This window comes from Pundamilia nyererei, unplaced genomic scaffold (genome assembly GCF_000239375.1).
Source record: "Pundamilia nyererei isolate P.nyererei 1_Seehausen unplaced genomic scaffold, PunNye1.0 scaffold00027, whole genome shotgun sequence".
NCBI classification, from domain to species: Eukaryota; Metazoa; Chordata; class Actinopteri; order Cichliformes; family Cichlidae; genus Pundamilia; species Pundamilia nyererei.
The window spans coordinates 1,889,741-1,912,240 of record NW_005187428.1 but is presented as its reverse complement, the minus strand read 5'-3'; the positions used below and the strand labels follow the sequence as shown (position 1 = coordinate 1,912,240).

Sequence of the window (22,500 nt, the reverse complement as noted above, 5' to 3'; positions counted from 1 at the left end):
AAAATATAGCTGTGTATGTTTGTGCGCGTGTGTGTAAGCCCACATGAATGTCTAAGGGTTTATCAGACAGTGTGTGTTTGTTTTGGGTTCGTGCCTTTGGGTTACGACACTTAAGGAACCGTTTACAGAATTTATTCTGTTACACAACCTAATCCTTAAAGCCTCCGAGTCACTTCAGTAGTACAACATCAAAATGTCAGGAAGCACAATCTAGATAGTCAGAACAAGAGTGTAATTATATGCATCATCATCATCATCATCATTATTATTATTATTAATACTACAGACTGTTTTAAAAATATACATGCATTCATTTCAAGTCCGCATCAAAGATTTCCATTTATGACCCGACGTCCAAACAAAATACCACAAAAACACCAGGATGATGTTTTCAACCTTGTTAAGGACAAATGCTAATTACATGATTCAAAGACTAAATCCATAAACACACAGACATTGTAATTAAATAATCTGCACAGCTCTGTGTCAACACCAGCCATCTGAAATGACCTTGGAGCTTCTTGAAAATTAGTGTGCTCATAAAGTGCTGCACGTTGGCACTTTGGATGATGTCGTTCTGACCCTCCTATCATGTTACAGACTGAAACTGTGCAAAATGACAGGTTCGTACTGTTCTTTCAAAAAGAACATATGGTTGAATGGTGGATTCACTTGTTGGAATATGTTGGGATGACTGATTTTACAAACTGAATGCAAGCAGAAATATAAAGAACAAAAAGCAAAAAAAGGAAAACCCAAGCTGTTAATTTGCTTCATCGTGTATTCATTTCATAAAGCAACTATTAAATGGCAGAAATTCTGATAAATGCCGTGTGCAGTCTAAATTATACCATATGTAGATACTAAACAACCACATTTACCTCCTTTTAAACTAAAACACTGATGCTATGTGAGATGTGACAAGCTTGCAGCTAGTCTGGCAACCACCTCAGCCTGTGTTTGGTGCCATTTGGCAACCAACCGCTGGAATATTTAAATGCCCTGATGAATACATAGCCCCTGGGCCCGATGGCTCAAACTGAACACCGAGTGTGTTCTGACATGCTCAGCATACACTAATGGGACTTCTGACAGTCTTGTGCATTCATCCTACAAAAACCCGGCATGGTGCCAGAGGGGAACAGAGGCTGGGTGTGAATGTAGTGCACTGGCTGAAGATCTGGAAAGTAAAAGGCCACAGGTCAAACTGGTGCAACATCTAATGTGTCCATCAGGAGCCATTTATAGTGCCAAACTGTCCTTTGGCAAGAAAGGGAGCCCCTTCCTATTCATTTGCTACAAATTACAGTACTTTACATAAGAGCAACAGCTGCAGTAAATTTGCCAAAGTGAGTGAATCCACATATCTGCACTGACCGTCCATTTCCAAGGAGCCGCGTTTACTTAAGCATGACCGTTTGGCTGAAGCTGGAGAAGCTCTACAATTATGTGACTGCAGGGCAAAACACGCCTGTAATCTGTAACCTGCACGCAGGCATCTGCACGAGAAGCGGACAACACGGGTGCTGTCCGCGGTGCTGAAAAACAAAACTGGCTAAAACGGGAGCTAAATCCTTACTGGGAACGTGCTCTTTATGTCCCAAATTGCTGTTTTCACAGCCAAACATGGCCTGAGTCTAAACACGTGTTACACAGTGGACACAGCTGTCTCGATTCCCTTGGAAAGCCAGTGTTGTTACGTTATAGAGCACGCGAGACATATAATTGATTATGGTTATTTTGGAAAATGTCAGTAGAGCGGTGTAGCCCAATGATGTTGACCTTTTAAGCTGTGTAACTCTGTTCAACAGCATTACACAACAGTGCAAGTCCAGGAAACCGTATTGATCAGGATTTGTTGCAGATCTGAGATCGGATGTTTGTTTTTATGTAGAAAAAAATTAAACAAACTCAGGCTGAAGATTACAGTCAGAAAATTTCGAGTATGCGCGCACTCACGTGTTCCTTTAAGCTAGAGTGGTGTCAGGTTTACTTTTTTCCCTCTAAATTGGTAAAAAAAAAAATACACGAGTACATTTAAAAAATGCGCCTTGAGGAACTATATGTGCGTTAATGCGTCGACATAAAGCCGATGTTCATTACGACCTCCATAGAAAACAAACCACTCTATCTAAGACATGTCATTATATTGGCGACATTATACAATATGCATAATATTAGAGCGGAGTAATATACGGCTGGGAGTAAGTCCCTGGTGTGCAACGAGAGGAAAAACACACAAACAAAAGCGTTAACTTGAGGTTTTGGCGATGCCGCCTACTGAGACCACCATTACGCATTGATTAGTTCCCCCCACAGTGAAGCAGCAGAGGAATTTCTGGGTGCAGATATAGGACCACTCCTCTCTCTGCATACGATTTTCTCTCCTCTCTCCACAGTCGGGGCTTGTTGGTGAGGAAGGGGGAGGATGGTCTTGCAGTCGACGAAAGGAACAGGAGTTTATTGAGGAGTAGCTGCAACGGGAGGAAAAGCCTGTGCACATGAGCCTTGCGGATGTCAAGAAGAGAAAAAAAGAAAGGCTCGCGCCTGGACAGATGACCGCTCTGTTGAAACACTGGCGCTTGAATTGTTTAACTTGTTGATGCAACGTTTTTCTACTGTTTCCCCCCCTTCTCGTCTGGGTGCAGTGACACATAGATGGGTGGCGGAATCGCAAGTATTCTCTTCCTATGATAGGTATTTATTGAACTCGCCGTGGATGCAGTTTAAAGAGAAACCTTCTTTAAGGTGGGTGTTTTTCCCCTTTTCTCTTACTCTTTTTTTTCCTTTTTTTTTTGCTGAGACCGGGGGTAAAAGAAGAAGAAACACGCCTGCTTTTATTGATGGATGATGATCGAAATCTAATTCATATTCTGCCGCAAAGTGGGCTTCCATAACTGAACAGTTACACTGTTGATAAGGCTGTGGAGAGTGATACTGCGCATAACACCATAGAGTATCAGTAAAAGTAAATGGGCTCATGCGTTTTCTTATCACATTCTGCTCCACAAGCCTATAACCGTCACTGTCCCTATCTGTTCTTCCTGCAGATGCAATTCATCTCCGAGCCGTAGCACTGTGATAACCGGAGCAGGGTCGTTTTAAAAAAGAAACTACAGGTCAGCATGGCAGCAGGTGTAGCGGCATGGCTTCCCTTCGCCCGAGCAGCGGCCATAGGATGGATGCCCGTGGCGAGCACCCCGATGCCCATGCCTCCTCAAGACAAGAGGAAAGCCCAGGACGGACTTATTATCCTCAACGTGAGTGGGACCAAGTTTCAAACGTGGCGAACCACTTTGGAGAGGTACCCGGACACTTTGCTGGGGAGCACGGAGAGAGACTTCTTTTTCCACGAGGAGACGAACGAATACTTTTTCGACCGCGACCCTGACATCTTCAGACACATCCTCAATTTCTACCGCACGGGGAAACTACACTATCCGCGCCAAGAATGCATATCCGCGTACGACGAGGAGCTCGCGTTCTTTGGTATTATTCCCGAGATCATCGGGGACTGCTGCTACGAGGAGTACAAAGACCGAAGGCGCGAAAACGCGGAGAGGCTTCAGGATGACGAGGAGATGGACATGAACAATGACGTCACGCCAGTCAACCTGACGTTCCGGGAGTACCTGTGGCGGGCTTTTGAAAACCCCCACACCAGCACCTTGGCTCTGGTCTTCTACTATGTCACGGGGTTCTTCATTGCCATATCAGTGATGGCCAACGTGGTGGAGACGGTTCCCTGTGGGTCTTTGCCCAACAGGTCAAAGGAGATTTCCTGTGGAGACCGTTACGCTCTAGCCTTCTTTTGTTTGGACACCGCGTGCGTCATGATCTTCACGGTCGAGTACCTCCTCCGATTAATCGCGGCGCCCAGCCGGTACAAGTTCATGAAAAGTGTGATGAGCGTCATCGACGTGGTCGCCATCATGCCTTACTACATCGGCCTGGTGATGACCGACAACGACCAGGTGAGCGGTGCTTTCGTCACCCTCAGAGTCTTCCGGGTTTTTCGGATTTTCAAGTTCTCCCGGCACTCCGCTGGGCTGCGCATCTTGGGCTACACCTTGAAGAGCTGCGCCTCCGAGCTGGGCTTCCTCCTCTTTTCGCTCACCATGGCCATCATTATCTTTGCCACGGTTATGTTTTATGCGGAGAAAGGCTCCACGGCCAGCAAGTTCACCAGTATCCCCGCAGCCTTTTGGTACACCATTGTCACCATGACAACACTGGGGTAGGTGGCTGCAAAAGTCCATTAAAAAACAAAAGAAACAAGCAAAAAAAAAAAAAAAAACCTTCAAGCGCTCGAGACACACCACAACTCACCAGCTCGGCTTTGTTACTGTGTCGATAAACACACATAACACACAACAATGAAAAAATTCAAAATTAATATTACTGCAATAATAACAACAATTAAACAATTATTATGTAGTAGTGTTCTCAACGAGCACTTACAATTAGCTAGTAGATCTTAATTTGCATAAAAATATTTTAGAAAATTGTAGCTGGGCCACAGGTGTGGGTCATTGAACGTATTAATGCTCAGCCAATCAGAGAGCAGGAGCAGTGTGCTTTATAGAAGCTTCCGTGGTCGATTCGCTCCCCAATCAGCGAGCCTGCCCCTCACAAGCACCTCTTATCATTCTGAGGGTAAGCTACCGTCCCTGCCGGTTTCTGAGGGTCGTTACCGAATGCCTTTCCAAAGGTTACCGCAGTGTCTTTAAAAAAGGCGCTTTTATTGTCGAGCTATAGGAGCAAACAAACTACAGCTCACTGACCACGCTCCCACATACCGCATTAACAGGCCAAATTAAAGGCAAAGCAACGTATAGGGGACACACACACACACACACACACACCTCTCCTCTCCCTGCACCGCCTCCTCTCCGCCTCTCATTCACCCTCTCTCAGCTCCCCTCTCTCCGTTTCAACAAGGTGCAGTAAATATTTGAATGCCAATTTCATGCTCGCGAACACCGCCGGTCGCAACCACGTGCTGATGTAGCATAGAATAATTAAACTCGGGTTGGACGATTACATCAAATTAATTTGTATTGATGAGCGCGCTCAGCTGCACTGTGTGGCTTGCTGTTGTTATTATTATTGTTGTTATGAGCATTATTCCCAGTCTTCTTTGGTGATGCGCTTTCGGACCACCTTTGTGTGTTGCAAACTTTTGTCACCGTCGATATGTTTGACCTGATGCCTGCTCGCATAACAAAACAAAACAAAACAAAAAAATCAACAAAAAAGGTAATGCGGAGTTTAAGCAACGGGGGAATCGCAATCACACTAAAGGAAAAACACAACAACGTATACCGGTTGCTTCAGCACTCGCTGCTGCTGCTCGTATGAGGTTGAGCACAGCCGCTCAGCCAGTGTTAGTCCTCCTCTTCGCTGATGACACAGAAATTAGGGCCCGGGTTTTAATTTCAAAGTCACAACATCGCAAAGCAAACACTACAAAAACAAATTGCCTCTGGCAGTGTGTACTTGTGTGTGTGTCTGCAGCAGTGCATAAGCTGGAGCTATGTAAGGCACAGTGCTGAGAATATTAAGTTCAAAATGTATTCCTTCTTGTACTACTATCATTATTACTGTTGGTTTGAACTGACACAGGGATCTCCACATTGCGCACAACCTGATTGGGGGGGGGGGAATAATCCCTCTTGTTTTTGTCTTCCTTCACATCTGCATTGATGCAGCCACTCAGCACCTGAGTACCCCTCAGCTCTGCAGGCAGCATATTTTGTTATTATTATCATTATTGTAATTGTTATATAATTAAACGGTGACATTTCCCTCTATCTGTGCTCATGCTGCGGGTGACACTGAGTTAGTGGATTTTCTGTCTTCTTAATGGCATACAACTCTTCCCTCTGTGCTCACTCAATATCAGTCGAACTACCACTCACCCTCGAAATGACCAATGAGAGCATAATTAGTAATGGGCACGATCTGGTGATTGAAGCGAGCCACCTCGTACACAATGCTGCATCGGCCGTGCTTTCCATTTCGATTCAAAGCGCGGGTGAAGGATGAGTTGTGTAAGAGGGTTCATTATTTATCTTTGGGGAGAAACAAAGATATTGCTGCATTCAGCTCGGAGTCTTTGTGTTGCTCAAGATGGATTTGAAAAATATGTTTTTTGCCGCGAGAGAACAAAACTGAAATGTCCTTGGTAATGGGGACATCTTTGTCACTCCATTGTGATCCGTGACAGCCCGGCTGACAGATTCGCAACCTGAACCGAAGCCTTACAGTGCTGCAGAATGCTGCATAGTGGACCACTGCTGGAGAGGCTGAATACTCATCAGTGTAAGACAAAGTCAGCCCCTTCTCACGATCCATCCTTGTCTTTAAAGGCGTGCTTCTGAAAAAACACATCTCATACAAGCCTACAAACCAGAGTCATGTCTACTGATACAGCGATGTAAGAAAAGCATCTGCTATATTCTTCTCCAATCACCTTCAGATGCTTATCTGATCAGGGGAAATGAGGTATTCTGATGGTATGTATCAGAGCTCAGCATGGAGAAAAATTGATCCACGTCTGACAAATAGGTATTTAGACCCATATGAATGGGGTTGTCTTTTCATTCACTGGCAAATAAGCTATTTAGAGACTAGCGGGTGCACTACTGGCTGGAACCTCCATTTGAAGCCTTTGAAAGCATTTGATTTCATTCTGTTAGTCAATGATGCTTTATGCCTGCATGGTATCATGATGCCTTTCCACTACATATATTTTCAATTTCCCCTCACTTGCACCCCGTGGAAGTAAAGACTGTGGTGTGCGTTCTCTCCCCTGCTGATGGCCCATTGATTGTGCTTAAGCAGACGTGCAGACATTGGGAGAGCAGGGGCTCCTGTTCAGAGGCACTTGGCAGGCAGCCTGAATGAAAGGGAAGGGTGCCTGGAGACCAGCGGAGAATCAATAGCACTGTGCAGCTGCGTGTCATGCCTCTGTGTGTCTACTCCTCTGTGCCACCAAACACAGGACAAGACCCACTTATCCCTCCTTCTTTATTGAGCCTAATCTCTGTGGCTGCTTTCGGATATCCAACAAAGAGGAATCTGCTTCTGCCGTGAACTTCAAGAACTGGGTGTAAAATATGAGATTTTTATCTGCAGCTTTGCGGTATCTTTGATAACGGCACGCGAGTCTGAGGGTATAATTTAGTGTCTTGATTTAATATTGCTCATTTAAGCTGGTATTGCACTTTATTGGGCTGGAATCAGACATTGCAGTGTTTTCCTGCTCTTATTTTCTCTGGATGATCCACATGGTCAGGGTGAATTAGCTGCAGAGGGAGTTTTTGGTGCTTCAGATCTTTTAAGTGATTTAAGGTGTAATGGAGTGCACTGCTGAGAGCAGCTGTGAAAACGGTGGAAGCCAAGCGCAACCCACAGGGGACGAGGAGTGGGGAGGACAGGGCTTAGTCTGGCGTAGGCTAAACCTAGACACGTTCCTCTGGACACTGGCAAACATTACCTTTGATAGACACGATAGGCTCGAGCTTCTGACTCAAACACGCAAGCCCACACACAGTTTCCATATATTGAAATGTACTCGTTGCCCGCCAAGATGCCTAGGAGGAATGGTCATTATAATTACTGATTTGTTGTGACATTTACTATGTAAATTGTCCTGCGGTGTAACAAATACGCGTGTACGCTGTAGTCACTCAACAGATGCAGAATTTATCACCATGCCGTTTGTCTGTGCTGCAGCTCCACCCACCAAATACAACCGGAACGGCTTGACAAGTGAGCCCTATAAACCTCTCAGGATAGGATTTATAAGACAGAGAAAGCAAGGTTAACAGACACGAGGGTCACTGTAGGGCCCATAAGCCAGCAGAAGTATAACCATTATCATGCTTGCCAGTTCTGACACCTCAGCCCCCTGGCGATCGAAAACTACAACGCAAAGCATCAGCTTCACGGTTTAGCATGGTGCAGAGAGCGAAGCTTTTTGAAGTCGAAACCCTTCACCGCATGTCAAATGTAATTGAAACGTGCAGGAACAATCTGGAGGGCCTTTTACTGTATCTGTACCCAAGAGATAACAAACGCATTCTTGATGATATAGTCCTCATGCGGTTGGATAAGTTGCCGTGCCCCTGGCAGCCAATGCAGAGAATTTTCACTCTTTTTTTTCCTCTAATTCTTTTTTTTCCCCCTTCTGAGCTCGGCAGTCAGCGAGAACATTTGGTGCGTTTGATTATGTAGCGCAATTGGTGTAATTTTTGTGTTCAGTAGAATAAATTACACCACTTGCCATTGTGTATGTTATGCACATTATGAAAATCAGCAATCCATTTTGAGCGACGTGATGTGGCGCCGTGTAAAACAGAAGTGGCTAATGTGAAATGTGTAGGCTGCCGTCAGCCTGTGGGCTCACGGCGGTCCTCCAGGTGCTTTATTGGGGAGGAGAGGTGACGCTAATACGAGGCTGGTATAATAGTCCTGAAGTGACAGGTGACTTAATGAGAGGAACCTGGCACTGAAATGTGTTCTGTGCGAGCTCCTTTCTGCCCATGCAAATGACTGCGAAATGGAGGAGTGGAAGCGAGGGGAGGGTACCAGGCAGCTTTCTTCAGAGGAGATTAAGATCATTGTGAAAGAAGGAATCCATTAAAAAAAAGTGCTAAATTGAAAACACGCAAGCCCCTGCATTTTCTTTCTCCTCTTTGTTTGCTCAAACAGTTTCACTCTGGCAGTTAGAGATTTAAAAGGGTGCTTTGAAGGTTTGAAGTGGAATGATTGATTAAAATCTTAAGGCCATTCACATATTGCATATTTATTACATCATACTCCTGTGCTTTGAAAGGTAGATGTTTCTATTTGGTTATTTGGGTGTTAAATGAGTTTTCAATTATATATATTTCACTGAAAAAAAAAATCCAGCGTCAGAAAGAAAATGCATTTGCGGTCAGTCAACCCTGAACTGAAAAACAGATTATGGCCAGCTGGTAGGTTGATGTCAGGTTACTGTGTATGTGAACTGACTCTAAAAGCAGGCATGCGTCACTGCGGATGGTCAGATTGATAAATAATCTATATGGCAAGGACAAAATGGCTGTCCCCCCCATTTGATTCGATTTCTTTGACAGCCCATCTTCGAGGCAGCCCCAATAACACTCATTCCACGAGGGGGGATTTTCATTAATTCACTTTCAATGTGGTGCATTAAGCAGGGAAATCGACTAGCATGTTCTGCACTTGGGCCTTGGTAAGGCAGTGCGAGGATATAAAATATGGCACCAGTGTCTTTTTTTTTTCTTTTCTTTTTGCAACTCCTCAGCATTTCTTCTTTTGTATTGTGAGCAACGTACGAGATTAATGGAATTTTTCAGAACAAGATTAAAGTTGCACCGTATGAATGCGGCATCATTGCATTAGGAAATAAGGAGATATGTGAGAAAAAAAACATCACCTAGATTCCATTGTTGCTAGAAAGCATTTGTTATGCCTGATTCCACTCCCACCCGATCTTAACAGCCAAGAAACCCCGATCCAGCCTGAGTGAATGAATGAAACGAGGAAATATCGCCTGTTATGTGATTGTGTATGATCTTGAAATTTGATATGTTGTAAAAAGACATCGGATGTGTATGTGTGCCACAAGATCAGAGGATCAAACAGTTTGCAAATGATAAATCCAAGCCCAACAGCTATTTCCCTCTGTGGTGCTGCATGGCTTATTTACATACTCAGCATTTACATACAGATGAAAATGGCTTGTCTGCCATGCAGACGCACATAATGCTTCCTCATCACTTTGTTGAAACGTACAACGTACTCTAAATAGATTCTTAGGTTTAATCATATATTTTACAAAGAGCTTAGCATTAGATCAATTCAGTTATCATATCAAGATCAATAAAAATGTATTCAGCACAACACACAGAGGGTGTGCAATGCATTATTATTGCGATAATCCCAGAATCACCCATATCAATTAGAGGCCTTTCATTATAAAGGTGGTAATATTCACGGAGGTAATATATGTAGCAGAGGACCACTTGTCATGATTTATGAGGCTAATATATTTTCTGAGGATATCTTCACCATCTCCGACGTTGCTCATTTATTTTTTTCAGTTCTTTATTAATAAAATAACTACACGAGCGCTAAAGTGCGAGACAATTTTAATGATAAACAAGAAAATAATATTGCGCGACTTTTATGAACCAGCAAAGCGACTGCCATGTGCAAGCACAGCAATAAAGGAACAACCGGCCTGTGCGTTATCGATCCTGCTGATGATGATGTATTGATACACTAGACGAGGTAGTTTTACTTTTTGTGTGTGTGTTGTCATATTCTGTTGTGTTTCTTCGCAGCATCGTTTGCTTGTGTTTGAAGAAAGATATGACCCATATATGTTCTTAATGAGCAACCTTGACAGGAGCTGGTTACAGCAAACAACTACTGAGTGGAAGCAGTTTTCTTATTTGACACTGTCCTCCGAATAACAGTGACAGCATCGATCCTTTCAGCAAGTAGCACTAAAAAAGTGAGAGAACGTTTTTTGTTTTTTTTTAACTGCAATCATTTAGGTACCTTACCAAAATAGTTATTTTTACCTAAGCTGAGTGCTTATTTAACATAATCATGCTTCAGAGCTAATCAAGTGATTCTTGCCAATCAACCAAACCATGCTTTAAGTGTAGCGTCGTTGCTTGCTACACCAAAACTGTTCACACATTGCACAGACCCCTTTTTATAGCTACAAGAACAGCAACTAAAAAGTTTCCCTGGAGAAAAACAGCGAGTACCACTTACTTGTTTAAAATTTCATGGTGTGGGTTTCACCATGAGGTCAACAAACTCATTATCAGCTCAATATGGTGTTGAAACAACAAAGGAATTAATTGGTATGAGCCACATGGTCACATTAACATTGCGGAGGGGGGAAAAAAAAGTCACTGATAATAAACTGTTGAGTTTTACATATGCAAGCCAATGCCCTTGCACTTATTACCTTTGTGTAGCTCTCAAACTAATCAGCATACAAAGTACAAGCTGTGTTTGTTTTCATGGTGAGCTGCAACATTTTTAATGCCCACTGTTCCTATGTGAACACTGCACAGCGCCCATATTGGCATGCAACATGGAGTAGTTTGAGGGAGAAAATGTCACCTTTTTTTATTTCTTAAATTTTTAGATGCCACCGTCACTACAATAACTGTGGAACTAGCAATCATCATACTGCTTTTTCAAGACCGAACCAGCCCTCGCACCCTTCTTGACCTCAAAATCCGACGTCGCAGCACGGGCGTGGGGCGGAAGAGTTTCGCAGACGATGGCAACGATAGGCTCGCCCGTCTCTGTGAGGAGCTTGGGAGAAATGTATTGCTCTTTGCACCCACTATTTCTCTCGAGCGTTGGGGACAGCACAGCAAACGTAATATCTTGAAATGGTGCCAGCTTTTGTAATGCCAGAGTGCGAATCTCCCTCCCCCTGACATTTGTCTCTTTATCAGAAATACCCCTCAGCTAACAAGCCTACATCTGTGATCAGCAGAGATTCAGAGATTATAGCTAACAGCAACAATCAGTCTGTTGCGTGAATGAAACAGAAACAAAAAAGCATTCAAAGTCGCGCTTTGCTTACGTGCTTTTTCTGACACTTCATTTGAAGAGCGATAGGATTTCACTGTAGATAAGGTTTTAAAAAGAAAGCGGTTCTGGTTTTAAAGCCTCTCAGCAAAACATTAACTAGGCTGAAATGAGAGAAGCACATTACCTTGACACCTACCCCAGTTTTTAAAGTATCTACTTTTAAAAGCTACACGGCATGCATTCATTTGGCTGTGTCAGACTTTTATTGTACAGCAGTATGTTATGTTAACGCCATTTAATGCCATGCGTTTTGCAAAAAAGCTGAAATCAATATGGACTTTCATGTTCCCCAAACAAACACAAGGCATGGTTTTTCATGAGTTTTTCGAGAAAACAATAAGACCTTGACGCTAGCACATTAATGGAAACTTTGTTTACAGCCATCCGTAATACCTGAACGCCTGCATTTTCGAGCGAAGTCGTGAATATTGATTCTGCCCGTTTGTCAGCCTGAACGTTTCTTCCAGCGCTTGTGAATCAACACATTATTTCATCAGAACTGAGGAATCTTGTGCCAGTTTACGCCGCCAAGATGCCACAATAAAAGCTCCTCGTGATCAATACTGATCCGGCTTGAATGAAATCCACAGTGTTCTCTGTAAGAAAAAAAGAAAAAACAGAAAGAAAACAGAGCTGTGCAAAGCTCACGAGTCTGGCTTTGAATCGAGCTGCCCATGCTAGCCACTGTTAACCCAGTTTCATTGTTGAGTCTTTGCCACAGGCTCCATAGATTATTAGTTTCTGTATGCAGCATGAATGATAAGAGGCTATGTCCCATTTCAGTTTAGGTATAAAGAGCTTCCTCCTGTCTGCCTGGCAGGGAGGTCCTGCTGAGATGAGGGATGTCAGCCTGTCACCCTGACACATGGCAGCTGTTTCCTGCCTGCCCCAGCTACTATAAATAGCTAAATATATCACCTAATGTAGGCCATTTGGTCAAACAGAAACTAAACAGGGCATGAGCTCTGGGCCTATATGTTTCCCTTTCACCTCAAATGAATTTCTCATGCACGGTGGTGTCACCAAATCTTCACCGTTTTATCCTTCTGTGACTATCTCCTTCCTGTCCAACGTGGATTGATGACATATTAGGTTGCGATTTTGCAGCGCCATCACTTTACGTCAGGTTCGGAGCTTCAGCTGAGCGAATGCACGCTCAAAAATCTTTAAAGAACAATTGTGTACAGGTTTCATTAGTATTCTTCTATAATTTTAACATTTTGATGAGATATTGTAGAGCTAAAATCCTGACGCAGTAAATAAAGGCAGCCTGAATGATCCCGGCGCAATAGGCCTGCAATAAGGATCAGCTTGTGACTATTATAGTGTTTCATTGTGTGATTATTATTTTTTTAATGTCTCAGAAAGGTGTTGTTTTAGCTCATCAACATTTCAGTCACACACAACGCTGCGACACAATTAAATTACCACAAACTACGGTCTGCAGAAAGAGTGTTAAATCAACTCTTTGCTGTCACATTCTCGAGAACCGAGCATTAAATCTTCACAGAGGGAACCGGCGATGCTGGTTCATTGTGCCCACCCACCGTAAACTCAGAGCAGCTACACGACCGGCGGAAAGCAGCACATATCAGTGTCAGTCTCTTGTGTGTATTGAGCGTAATTTACTGTCCCACTGTGATAAAGCATAGTATTTTCCTTCCAGGTTTCTGTATAAACAGCTAGAAGCAGAAGTTGTTTAAGCCAATTTACTGGCATGGCTTCATGAATGGCAAAGCTGATCTGTAAGTCAGCGCGCCACTTTAGTCACATCTACAGTTGCGAGAAAAAGTTTGGGAATTGGCTTTAAAATTAATCTGCTTTTGCTGTGAATTCTGATCATTTATTTTCACAACACAAAAAACACAGTCCAACTGAACTAATGACACACAAACTGTTTAATGAACACAATGAAGAATTGCAGTGAAAGGAAGTGCATCGTGGCCAAAAGCTTTGGCAGAGGCACCACTGCCACAATCAAAATCTTTCTTTTGTTTGCCACTAAAAGATTTTGTTGAAACTTATAAAAAACTCTTATGATTGCTCCTCACTATATCAGAGAAATAACAAAAAAATATAAAACTTTAGTAGCAAAGTGCATGAAAAACAACATTTGTACCACCCCAACAAAAATAAAACTCTCGTGCACCACTGTATTTCTGCAAGAAATTACTTTTGAAAGGTGTTCCAAAAAGAGGAAATGACATTGGAATTGTGTGTTGCAAGCTCATCCCTACAATTTTTTTCTAGCACATGTATGGAGGGATTTGAAATCTAATACAGAAATCCATGAACTGTTTCAAAAATGGACTTTCCCATTACTTTACCAGGGGGAAGGATTAGAAAAGTGCAGGAGCACCTTGTGGACCTAATGGACCTTAAGGATGAGCGAGTGTATTTTTAATTAGGATATTTTTGACTTATTATTTGATTTATTCTCGTCTTTATTATAGAGGAAACACTTTATTTTATTGTGTGTGAAACGCTGACCAACACTGATGCATTTCCTTCAGGATCAATAAAGTTTTATGATGAAATGAAAAGAAAAATAGCTGCAATGTCCAGATATGAGCGTCCTGACATGCTACTGTAAAACGGTGACATTACTTAACACCAGCATGTTGGTACTGCAGGTTTGAGCACGTAGTCTGTTCAAAGTTTGACTACAGCCTCACAGTGCTTGTGTTGCTGTAGAAGTATTCCGATTTTTGTAATTCAATTACACCCTGTTACTTTGTTTTGTTAAAATATATAACTATAACTATTCAATACTAAGACCCCTTAATTTTCTCAAATATCACACTGAAGGAGTTTCACGTCTGATTGCTTTGACATCAGTGTTACAGGATATCTTGTTAGAGAAATGTATTCAGCTGTATTTTCTCTGGCTATCTCCTTGATTAATTCCCATTTTACTGAATCACTGTGCTGAGCATTACTTAAAGCACCCATGCGGGATGTCTGCGTTCCCCTGATAATGTGTCACCTGCTACAGCACAGAACAACTTGGGGCGAATTCATCGACTTCTGGAGAAAGAAATCGGCGGTGAAAGTGATCGCTGATCGTTGTCTGCCCAAAAAACTTATTATTGCCCAGTTAATATCAAGTCCACAGATGCATAACCATCTATCACTTGGATGTGTCTAATGAATGATTTTTGGGCAGTGATTCAGAGAAAACACTGTCGGTTAGAGGTGCGTGAGCACAGCGGCTTAGGCTGACACTTTTTGCTTAACTGGGTGCATTATGTTATCCATATAATAGATAGAATTATACAGATCTTTTGAAAAGGACGGCTTTGTGTTATCCTCTGAACATGTAGTTCAAACAAAGTATTTCTGTGTAGAAGAACAGAGTACTTCTTAATCAATGGGGGGAAAAAAAGCTTGATTCTTAGCCCACAGTTTAAGCCCCTGTTTTAGTGATTACATGCCTCACAGGGGACGCTAGGCAGAAAACTAATAAGGTCAAACAAGGCAGACATATTAAAGGTCCAAAAGGAGAGAGGGAGAGAAATTCCAATCCTATCTTGCCTATCAGTGCCTTCTGATGTTTTGCTGGTTGGATTTCTTGGATGTAAAAACAACAATACTCGAAAGCGCTATTTGAAAAGGGATAGACGGTAGCTACTGTAGATTGTTCTGCTTGTCTGGGTGTTACTGCAGTGTGGTTCCAGCTCCCATCTAGAGGATTTCCTGCCTGTGAATCTTGTTGCAGGTGTCCTACACAGGAGTATCTCAGTTAAGGACTGCATTTCCATGTGGGGGATTTTCATCTTTTTTTTTTCCTTTTTCAAAGGTATTAGTGGGAAATCGTAAACAGTTGATGATTATTTGTATTTTCCTCTTAGCCAATTGTCTGTAATCCCACGAAGGAGCTTAAGAGTTAGATTTCTGGCATACACTCTCTTATCTTTACACAACCAACACAGACAAATGGAATGTATCTCATTTTGACTGAGGCCAAAAGACAAACTTGTTTTTTTTCCTCTGCACAAAGTTGTGCAGAGGAAAAAAAAAGCTGCCCAGATAGTTAACCTTAATAAAGGCAGACACTGCAGTCAATTCCAGAACCAGCTCAGCCTTATTTAATTGCACACATATGCGTCTCACAGTATTTTCACTGGCAATGTATTATATGGTGAAATCTGTGGTAGACTGTCCTCTGGAGGTCGCAGGACAATCATACCCGAGCTTTCACGTAAACTGATCCAGCATCAAAGTGTCCGATGTGACATTCAGTAACCTCCAAAGGAAACACGGTCTCATTTTGAATCCAAAAATTCCATTTTACATGGATTTAACTGAATTTTCTTTCCCCGAGATTTTTGCGCACATATGTCAGAGACAGAAAACAAGCTGCGCTGCTGTTGTTTCAACTCCCATCGTCTTTTCTATGAAATGGCATCCATCAAAGTTAATGGGCTGTAATCATCACCACAAATACACTGTCACACGTTCCACTGCTCGCTCCTGAGTATTCAACTCCCAGTCAATGGGATGTAAAGAGTGACAAGCATGAGGAACACAATTTCCCATATCATTAACGGCTCCGAGTGAGAATTGGAAAAGAATCCACCCACCGCCCCCAAAAAAGTTTTGCCTATTCTTCAGATTTAGATTCTGTTTGCTCAACCTCTTCTGGGACTGCAGAGGAGAAACATTTATTAGATGCATATGTGACAAACAGTCAATACTACTGACGCCGTTTTTCAGGCACCCATCCACATTGTCATCTGGTGAAATAATTCTTATTAAAGTATGTCACTTGTTACTGACAGATCTGCTGCGTGCTAGATAGATTAATTTCCCAAGAAGCCAACTCTGCCAGCTTCCAATCAGAGTTCAGCGCATCACGTAGATCTACTTATCTCCAGGCAGTATGCTGCTGGACTGATCATACATCATACAGGTTTATACACACACACACACACACACACACACACACACACACACACACACACACACACACACACACACACACACACACACACACACACTACTCTTTCAGTGCCTGCTATGGCAGAGCTCCAAGAAGAGCGTCCCTCCTGTATTTGCGTGTTTGATAGGATGGTTTAGCTAAAGCATCCCCAGAAGACAATTTGTAGACCTCAACAGATGGAGAAGTCCAATTAGAAAGTGGGAAAAATGAGAGATGAATGTCCCTGCTCTTTCTCTCCCGGGACAGACAGCTTTTCTTTCAGCACAGGTATTAAAACCAACACGTGTCGGAGGGAAAACATCACAAAAAAAAGAGAAATAAAGGATAACGAGGCTGGGATTTGATTTCTTAACATGACACAGTCAAAAAAGTAGCCACCGAATATGATACAGTTTGCTCGCGCCACATCTACAATATGTATAAATGTCTCCTTATGTTGTCTGATTCTTCAAGGGCAAACATCCCACATAGCAATTGCCTTGCCATTAGCCAAGACCAAAAAAAGGAGAAAGAATGAAAAAGTGCTTAAATATAGCAACCCCCCTGGGATAGTAGAAGGAAGGGCGTGCTGTGGTGTGATTAAAACGAATAACCTTCATTCAGTCACGTTTGTTAACGGTACATTTGAATGTGCTGTCTGTGGTGGGGGCCAAAGCTGTGCCTTTATCTGCCTTGTCCTCCAAGTTTGAACATCATTATTCACCAGGAAGCTCGTCCTCAGCGCTGGCAAAGATGCCGAAGTTATAAATAATGGGAGTTGTGTCATCAAGCACGCGTTGGGCCTAGGTCGGTTTAATTCTGGCTTTTAGCCACCCCTGCTGTTAATGCAGACATCGCAATAAACCTGTTGATGACTGATAGATTGTGTGGATGCAAGACCAATTTTCGCTGGCAAAATGACCTTTTGCTTGTGTTGTTGTTGTCGCCACGGCCCCCGAGTTATTACTTTTCATGTCATTTTTTGATTTGACAGGAGAAGTCTCGAGGAGTGAAATGGAAAAAGTAATGATGTCCCCATGTGCGTGATGTAGCGTGGTGCAGGTGGGGCGATGGTAGATAGGGCCGCAGCTAGTAGCTCTGCTCTGCCCCGGGGGCCAGTCTGCAGCTGTTAGGAGAGCTGCAGCTCTTCCCAATTCTTCCCTGCAGGTTCTCGCTGCTTCCTTGGTACTCGCTGTTATCTGGGCTCGCTGCTGTCGCTGGTCTGGCTGCTGTCCACACTCTCTGGGAGAGAGCGCGCTCAGTACATTTTTACGCTTCGCCACTCTTTCCGTCTCATTCCAACCTCGGCTATTCCTCTCACTTTTACTGTGAGATTTTGAAGTGTCCCTTTGAACTGGCGACTGCTCCTATATTTATATATACATATATAATTTTTAACAGCTGTATTTTTCTACCTTGATATTTATTTCAAAGACAATGCTCCATTGGCACAGGCCATTTACGCCCTGAGTACTGTAACTACTTACAAAGCATCCTGAATGTATGTATAGTCTTGTGTATACAGGAAGTGAACCGATATATGAGAGGCTGCAGCTGTTTGGTGCAAAAAGCTGATACAGACAATTTAAAGTTGCAGCTCAAACAGAATACAGAACTTTTTTTTAAAGCCTGAGGACAATTGATTCTCTTCCTCAACACGTATTATCCTGCAACTTTTTTCGTGTTATTTATTTATTTTGCCTACCTTCAGTCTTTTTCTTTTAACCATTTGTTATGACGTTAACATGCCCGCAGCTAAAGACCAAAATTCATTTTTCGACTTGATTCATGAGTAACCCTTTAAGCCAGTCCATTGGTTAGCTTGTCTGGAGCTTTTAACGCCACAATTTTCATCATTTGTCATAACGATGAATCAATTGACACGTCAGCTGACTACTTTGGATGTCAGCTTCTCAAATGGGCAGCTTTTATTTGTCTTCTGTAATTGGAAATCGAATAACCTTTGAGTTTGAAATGGTGGATCGCCACATCACCTTCAGCTCTGCTATATTGTGACAGGCATTTCCAATTTGTTTTTTTAATTCAATAGTTTAAACAGCTGCTGAATTAATGGCCTACTCGTTTTTGTATTACATGTGCAGTTGTGAGGCATTCGACGGGCGACTGTTTCATTAAACCTTTCAAACCCCATTCTACTCTGGCTTTATCTTATAGTGCAGATAACCCTGATGACACTGCTGTGACATAGTCAGGGGTTATATATACACCAGATAAACCTCCTTTGAGATCCACAGAAAAAAATTACACAGCTGTTTTTACAAGTAGCTCTCCTCCTTATAAAACTGATCTTTGTCTGGAAAATTGATGGAGTACCCTTATGTCATCTAAAACCCCCAAAAACCCCCCCCCTACCCTTTTAAGTGATGAATTGATACATAATGAAACTTGTAAATGCAGACCTAAAGGGACATATAGCCCAAAAAAGAGCTATACATCTTTACATCTGCCTGGTGACGCTGTACTCTCCTGTTAAATGAGCAGATTTTTTTAGATAACGTAGCTTGTGAATGCACACTCTGCAAAGTCAGGGCAAAAGGGGCCATTTGGTGGAGGAAGCTGATATCCAGCGGCTGCTCTGCGTGGAATCGCACATCAAAGTTAATCTTGTGCCGTCTGCTCTGGCGGCGCCGCGGAGCACTAATCTGCTGTCAGCGTGATGAGGCTCCTGGACCAGTTCCCCTTTCCAACACAGAGGCACTAATCCACAAGACCTTTCACGTTTTTTTCTCCGCTTCATCACCTGACCAGACAACAAAGGTCACAAGGTTCCCTTTGAAATCTCGTCTGGTCAATACTAGCTGAGCATCGCCACTGGTTTTGGTGTTTATTGTGTTTCAGTTTAAGGAAAGCTGGTTTTGGTGCATTTTGCCTTTAAGAGCCACATCTTACTTTGAAGTGTACTTTTTTTTCTACTTTAGACTGGAAAAAACACAAGTATTAATGCGGCGAATGCCACGAACACAGCAACCGCTGTCATTACTGCTAGTTTTTCCTTAATTGATCATCTTAAGAAATTCAGTTTTCACCTTTAACCCTGCCTCCGGCATTTAGATTCCGGAGGTGAGGTAACTTGCTGCCAGTTCAATGAAAGCTTTCGGCGTTCAAGAAAATGCCACTGCTCTTTTGCCAGCATTCAGATTAACCTACGATGAATACAGAACGAGTTTATTAGCATAATCGCTTGAGTGTCTGATGATTTCATTTTTATTATCACGTTCCCTTATAATCCATAGCTCTGTCGCCCCTTCGTGCTTTCAGCCCAGTCTTTCATGTTCCTTTGCCCTCCCCATTCAGTCACGAAGGAGTGTAATTGCATTATCAAAGTATTATACCGACGTTGTGGAATATATTTTTAGCCCTTGGCTTTCTGGAATGATGTAAGGCGGATGGGCAGAAATATAAACATGCAATGACAAATTAAGATTCTGAGCAATGTTTGAGTTGGCTTACCTTGGTTTCATCATGTCCAGACTGATTAAAGCATCTCTCAGGCCTCGCTTTAATAAATCATAATTCTCATATTTACACGGTGGCATGCTATTTTTCTTGGTCCAGGTCAACACTCAACCCTCTTAAAACTTTTAATAATACAAAACAGCCTTTCATTTAGTTATCGAAAGCAATTGGCACAAGGAAATGGTTGTAATTATGACCATAAGGAGCTCAAGTGGGCCTAGAGGTGACTCGGCATATACAGTAATGGGGGGAAAAGGGCGCTTTTTTGCATAGTACTGCGCTTGTTTCTCAAGTGTCAGCAGGTGTAGACTGGAGACTGGAGAGGAGCAGAAGAAAAGAAAAATGTCAAGCAGGGCTGTGCTAGCACTGCATGATAATAGAAAAGGAGGAGAAAAAGAAAGTGAATGAAGCGTTTCATCTCCAACTCATAGTTAGAGGCAGGCAGGTCCAGGCAGAGGAAGGGTGAGTCAAAGTCAGGAGCGGAAGAGCGGTAAAGAGGAAAGCTTTTTATCATCCCTGACTCTTAAGAAGATCTCCCAAATGAGAGAGGGCGTGCATGCTAATGTCAAAGCCGCGGTGATAACTAGCTGCCTGGTTTTGCAGGGTGAGGGTTAAGCTGGGATTTGCAGGGCTGAGGGAATACATGTTTGATATGTGAGCGAGAGAGAGAGCTGAGGTGCCTTTGCCAGAGCCATACGTGAGGGATTATTTTATATGGTTTATCTGTGTCTTCGTGGTTCGAAGAGAGGAATTTTGCCGCTCTTTATTAGGTCTGTGTGGTTCCTGAGACTCTGAGGTGAACATTCAGCTGGAGGATCAAAGTTATATAGACACTGCAGCACCACAAAAGCTTTCATTTACTATGCGTTAACACTGACTGGCACGCAGCCACACATTCTTGCTCCCACAAACTTCACATCCCAACCTTTGGCTCCACTCGTCAGCTTTCACAAATCTGCAGAGACCGGATCTCAGCTGGGTTGTGAAAATCATAAAAAATGATCTCGCGCATCTGCTCCACACTTCTTTTTTTTAAATTTGATTTTTTTTCCCTGCATTTCAGCAAACAGCCAGAACAATGCAGCCTTTGCATTACTGCCTGCAGAGACTGCGACAGGCACCTATCACAAAGTTGTCCTTCCCTGTAGCTATTGTTTGCAGTTACTCATACCTGAGCACCCTGTTTTTCCTACCGCATGCATAACACCAGGCAGTGCGGTCCTCTGGTCCTCCCCTATCTGTGCTTCCTTCTCCCCATTATGTTGTGTAGTTCTGCCAGCCTCTCCTTCTTTCCCTTATCACCTGCAGTGAAAATCTAGCGGGCTAATCCCAGTGCCTGTGGGATTCCCCTCTCTATAATGATGTATATCTGAGGGATAGCATCAGAGCAGAGTCCTATCAGCCCACACACTCTTAATCCCATCAGTCTTTGGTGTCCAAACCCAGGAGAGGGAGCATTTTGAATGTTGTGCTCCCGGCCTCTTGCCAGAGATGCGGTGCAGAACATCAGGAATGATATGTTGTGTTCAGGGATCATGCTGGAGATCATGTTCATTTATTGTGTGTCAGACTGTTGAACCCTTGTGGTGTGTCTCCCAGCATTGCAGTGGTACATACTGTAGGTGTGCTAGCGTGTATTGAGTGCGAGCCTCCAAAGATTGTGCCAGTCTATCTGGCAATTACAAAGATTTAATTTGTACTGTTTTGCAGTCTGTTCGTGGTGGAAATAGATAAATACAAAATGTCCTTAATATTTTTAATTTATTTTAAACACGAAACAGATGCACATTTGGTGCATCAATGATATAAATTTATGAGCGCGAGAGAGAGGGAGTTTTCTTTCATTCTGCTACCTTCACTTGCCCTTGTATATCTGTACATACAAGAATGTCTATCCAGCTTCGATTTTCTTACTACATGGTCAGATTTACTACCTACTGGCACATAAAAGAATGGTCGACTGGTCAGCTCATTTGTGTTTTTAGAAACAAACATTTAATGAAGGCTCTTAATATGACATAAGCACCCTTACAACCTCTCAGTAACCCATGAATCTTGCAGTCTTCACAAATACAATGTCAGAGAATCTATATCCTCTTGTCACTCATGTTCATATGCCTTGTATGACATCCAGGCAGTGTAATCTATTTTCCTCAAATTCTCGATTCGTAGTTCATAGTATGATAGAGTTCTGGAGGAAAATTACTTTTTTCTTTTTGTTGTGGGGGGTGGGTGGGTGGGGGGGGTAACATCTATTATTTAACTGTCAGCACGGATGAATATTGTGCTCTTTCAGTCTCATGGAGAAGGTACAGAGAGCAGTATTGTTGTGCAGCATTGCTCCATTTGCTCCTTGTCATGACTTGTAAAAGAAATGGAGACTGTTTCAACTGGTCAGGCTAATATCTGGAAGAGTCTGTGTTAAGTCCTTAGAGAAGATTTTAATGTTGCGTCCACTCTGA

At 42.8% G+C, this 22,500-nt stretch overlaps 1 protein-coding gene across 2 annotated transcripts in view; it reads left to right on the top strand.

Moving 5' to 3' along the window:
• Positions 1–2,243: 2,243 nt before the first annotated feature.
• The window catches only part of LOC102200463 (potassium voltage-gated channel subfamily D member 2-like), a 31,882-nt gene continuing 11,625 nt past the window's right edge, over positions 2,244–22,500 (top strand). For both annotated transcript variants that reach the window (XM_005728082.1, XM_005728081.2), the window contains exons 1-2: positions 2,244–2,748; positions 3,051–4,237. In XM_005728082.1, coding sequence (XP_005728139.1) covers positions 3,126–4,237 — 1,112 coding nt within the window. In that variant the 5' untranslated portion in view covers positions 2,244–2,748; positions 3,051–3,125. The remainder of the gene's footprint in view (positions 2,749–3,050; positions 4,238–22,500) is intronic.